We start from the raw sequence: 3,985 nt of genomic DNA on the forward strand, positions 1-3,985 counted from the left end.
ACGGGGGGGGGGGGGGAGGCATGCTTTCAACAACTTGTTTTTCCTCGGGTCAAAGTTACCAACAAAAATGTTTGTATGTATGCCTAATTCCACAACGTATAATCTCGTACGAAATGATGTACTAGACAAGGCCAACAAGCAATAAAGAAACAACTTTTCTTTTGCTGCCATGGGGTTTAAAAAAGGTCATCTAGGTATTTTTCCAATTAAAAGACATGAAAGTGGTATTAGGTGAGTTGGTCATCGGCATCATACAAAAGCTAGCAGACCCAAGTTCGATTCGGATCTATTCCCAAGATCCGAACGTTCGGACGTTGCATATCTCGAATAAAATATTCATCACATATTTAAGTAATATTGTGTATAAAAATACATTTCATTATTAAAAAGGTACATGTGCTTTTAAGAAGAAAAATCATGCATTCGAAAAATCATGCATTCATACATATGCAGATATATGTTCATGTACTATAGAAAATGTTGAAAGTTCAAAAATTATAAAACATAAACAAAGAAAAAAAAGGTAAAAATGAGTAGAAAAAAGTGAAAAGCGAGAAATAGAGCAAAAAATTCATCCGAAACCGGCAAATGGGCCGGTCAAAGGACGCACATGACGAAAAACAAAAGCATTGCTCGTAGTCATCACGCTTTATGGCCCAATTTATCACAAAGAAAAGATGGTAGTTGCTGTGACGTGCGTGTGTGGCGGGTTAAGAGTATCTACAACTGGACCCCTCAAATCTCCTGTATATGTCCGGACGGACGGTCCGGTCACTGCCCGGTCATGAAATTGTCACCCAACCGGACCCCTATACCCAACTTAAACATGCGGGTTGTCCGATACCCCTCAAACCGAATCCATATGTGAGAAAATATGGAGAGGCCCAGACGAATCCATCACGTCGGATCCAACATGGCAAACCCATCCCAAATCACTCCAAATCGCTTGGCCTGCCATCTTCCGTTCCTCTTTTCTGCCTTGTCTGCACCGCCGCCACCATAGCTCCGCTGCTCCGGCTGCAGTGGGAGTCGGTGGCAGCGCTTACGGGCGTCGTTCCCTTTTTAGAGTTGTCGATGTTGGGGTCCTTCCCTTCCCCTTCGAACGTAGTTTTAGGGAAACCTTAGATCCGATCACCTAGATCGAAGATGGCAGTGTTATTAACTTTGCTTAGCATCATTTCCCTCTTGGGGGCTTCGTCTTGGAGTTGGATTCAGCCAGAGGGGCTGGGGCTTGCAGAGGTGGCCGGCGGCGGCTAGCATGACATCTCTGTGAGGACAGCAGGAGGGCCCTCCACATACAAGGAGGCAAGGAGCGTCACGCGAGTTAACTTTGCCAGCCTTGAAGGATCGAAGCGACATAAATTCGCTCTATCGGACATATGAGTCCTCTCCAGTGTTGTCGAGTTTCGCAAACGTGCTTGTGTCAGCTTGGTATAATACGAATGTTTTTAGAGTGCACTCTGGTAGCGGCGGAAGCGCTCGAGTGCCTGGCCGGGAGTGATGTGGGGGTGTTGGCCTTCTGACATTTTGTATGTATTGTGATGTTTTAGACCTAGTTTAGCTAAGCGTTGTTTAGCTTTTTGTCTGATTTTTACTCAATAAACCGAAGTCTTTTCAAATTTTGGCACTCACTTTTATGCCGTGCCTTATATGGGGTGTTCTTGTAATATCCCTATCTTTTCAATTTTATGCCACACCCTTGTTTTTTTTTTCTGCGGTGTGCTTCCACACACTTGAACGGGGGTGGCTGCGCAGCCTGGGACCCTTCTGTAGGTGTCAACCTCACCAAAATTTTCCCAGTCCGTACACCGCGAGCAGCTCCGAGGAAGCTTCCTTGTGACGGCAGGACGAAGTAGCAGCCTGTGATGTCGACGCACGCACGCGACGTGATCCGTCAGGAGGAAGAGATTCGCCGGGAGTCGGTGGCCTCTTTGTATCGTCTTGCACAGGGACCCAAATAATATGCTCTCAGGTCTGAGGGTTGAACTTGTCAGGCTTGATTTATCGACACGATTTGGCAGAGACAATTCGACGACTATGCCGAAAGGCAAGATCATTGATACGTGAAAGTGAAGCAAACCACCGGTCGATTTTGGGAGCAATGTGTATAATCATTAATCAAAGATTAGTTATGATCAATTGGCGAAATCAGTTCGATCCATCAATAAGCTCGAGAATTAGTGCGTTAATTTGTTGCACAATCCATCCACCCCACCCCCAACTCTTCGCGTCGCAGAAGGAAAAACAGGACAATCAAGAACTCCCATCTTCTGCCGCGCGCCAGCTGAGGCCGATCTGTCAGCAGAGTCCGTCCTCAAGGAACCTGACGAACTGGAACAGGTTCATCCTGCCGTCCCTGGATCCGCAGCTCGCCGAGATCATGGCCTCGCACGCGGCCGCGTCGACCTCCGGGAACCCGAGCCTGGCCAGGGCGCCCTGCAGGTCCGCCGCGCCGATGAACCCGTCCGCGTCGCCGTCGAACACGGCGAACGCGCGCCGTAGCTCCGCGAAGCTCGGCTCCTCGGCGTCGAACAGCCGGGACACCTCGTTGTGGCCCATGCTGGCCCTCAGCCCCTCGCCGGAGCCGGCCACTCCCAGCCCCATCCTAGCCATGATCGCCTCCACCTCTTCCTTCCGCAGCTCGTTGTCCTCCTCCTCCTCGGCGCGGACGTCCTCGCAGCACGGCGCGACGTGCGCCGCCGAGGACGTTGCGTAAGCGCACTTGGCGTAAGCGGCCGGCGACGGGACGAGGATCGACCTGGCAAAGGACTGCAGGAAGGAGGCGTAGCTGTGGAAGAAGGCGGACGCGACGGTGCCGAGGAAACCGACGAGGTGGGGGATGAGCAGCAGCGGCTCCCGGAACGAGAGCGCGCGGCGGAGGAGCGGTCGCGGCGCAGTCGCGTCTGCCATCGCTAGACTTTAGAATTCGCTGGTGTTGAGCAAACAGTTGGTGCCGGCTAGAATGGAGAATGCTGCGTGGGTGTACAACTACAAGGTGAGGTGACAGGTGAGGATGAACGACGGTGTGTGTGAAGATAGAGGGAGGGCGGGGGGTTTATATGAGAGGCCCGAGCTCGATCATGGAGTAAACAAGTCGTAAAGGGAGGAAGCTCCCTTTGCATTGCATATTTGCATGGCGTTGGGGCGTTGGCAACTTGGCACGGCGCGTTCGAGGGAAGCTGCCTGCGTGCTTCCCCCAGCGTGAGAGTGATGGTTAGGGGTTGGGAATGCAGTAGCACTAATTATCAGTGAGTGTACAGATTTTTTTTGGAAAGAGGGATTTTGAAGAATCCTTCGAGAATTAGGCCCACTTTGTTTGAGTTGCAAATTCCCGCAATAGATTTCAGGGAATTCGTTGTGGCTCTAGATTCCCGAGAATCAGAAGTTATCTGTTTGTTTACCCTGCTGTTGGACAGCTGTAGGAGTTTTGTGTGTTGTGAAATGTCAGTAATATGACTTGGTGATGAGTATGATGTTTATGTGCAGAATAAAACATAGTTAGCTTGTTTTACTAGATGAATGGAGAACTGGCAATTTTTTAACCATATAAAATATTAAATAATCTACAAATGTAATGATTGTGGAAACATATCATCCAAAATATGCCTATGAAACATAGCATCCAAATAAGCACGAACCATCGTAGTCTTACATATGAAACATATTCTCCAAAATATGCACTAACCATCATAGTCTTACATATGTACATATCATCCAAAATATGCATCAATGATCACAATCTCGTTAAGTAATATGTCAAACTATGGTTGACCCTCCAATAATCTTTTAGCAATCGCCTCACGAGTTGCTTGCATGGGCGCATAATCACCAACCAAAATGTTGGAAACATAGCCTATGGGTGGGGTTGTGGCATGTAGTTCTCGTCATGTTCACATCTATCAAACTCGAAGTCTCTCAAATGGCTTTCTCTAATGCAGTTATGAAGTGTCATACGTGCAATGATGATCCAAGCTTGCTTCTCATA

At 48.6% G+C, this 3,985-nt stretch overlaps 1 protein-coding gene across 1 annotated transcript; it reads right to left on the reverse strand.

The window, feature by feature from the left end:
* Positions 1 to 2,038: 2,038 nt before the first annotated feature.
* LOC123048951 (probable calcium-binding protein CML46) lies at positions 2,039 to 3,068 on the reverse strand. Its single transcript, XM_044471962.1, has one exon. The coding sequence runs from the start codon at positions 2,908 to 2,910 to the stop codon at positions 2,299 to 2,301; it is 612 nt and encodes a 203-aa protein (XP_044327897.1). The 5' UTR covers positions 2,911 to 3,068; the 3' UTR covers positions 2,039 to 2,298.
* Between the last annotated feature and the right edge of the window lie 917 nt (positions 3,069 to 3,985).

This window comes from Triticum aestivum, chromosome 2D (genome assembly GCF_018294505.1).
Source record: "Triticum aestivum cultivar Chinese Spring chromosome 2D, IWGSC CS RefSeq v2.1, whole genome shotgun sequence".
Classification (NCBI taxonomy): Eukaryota; Viridiplantae; Streptophyta; class Magnoliopsida; order Poales; family Poaceae; genus Triticum; species Triticum aestivum.

Excerpts from the sequence above, each read along its gene's own strand:
- LOC123048951 (XM_044471962.1), bottom strand. The coding sequence starts at position 2,910 with ATGGCAGACGCGACTGCGCCGCGACCGCTCCTCCGCCGCGCGCTCTCG.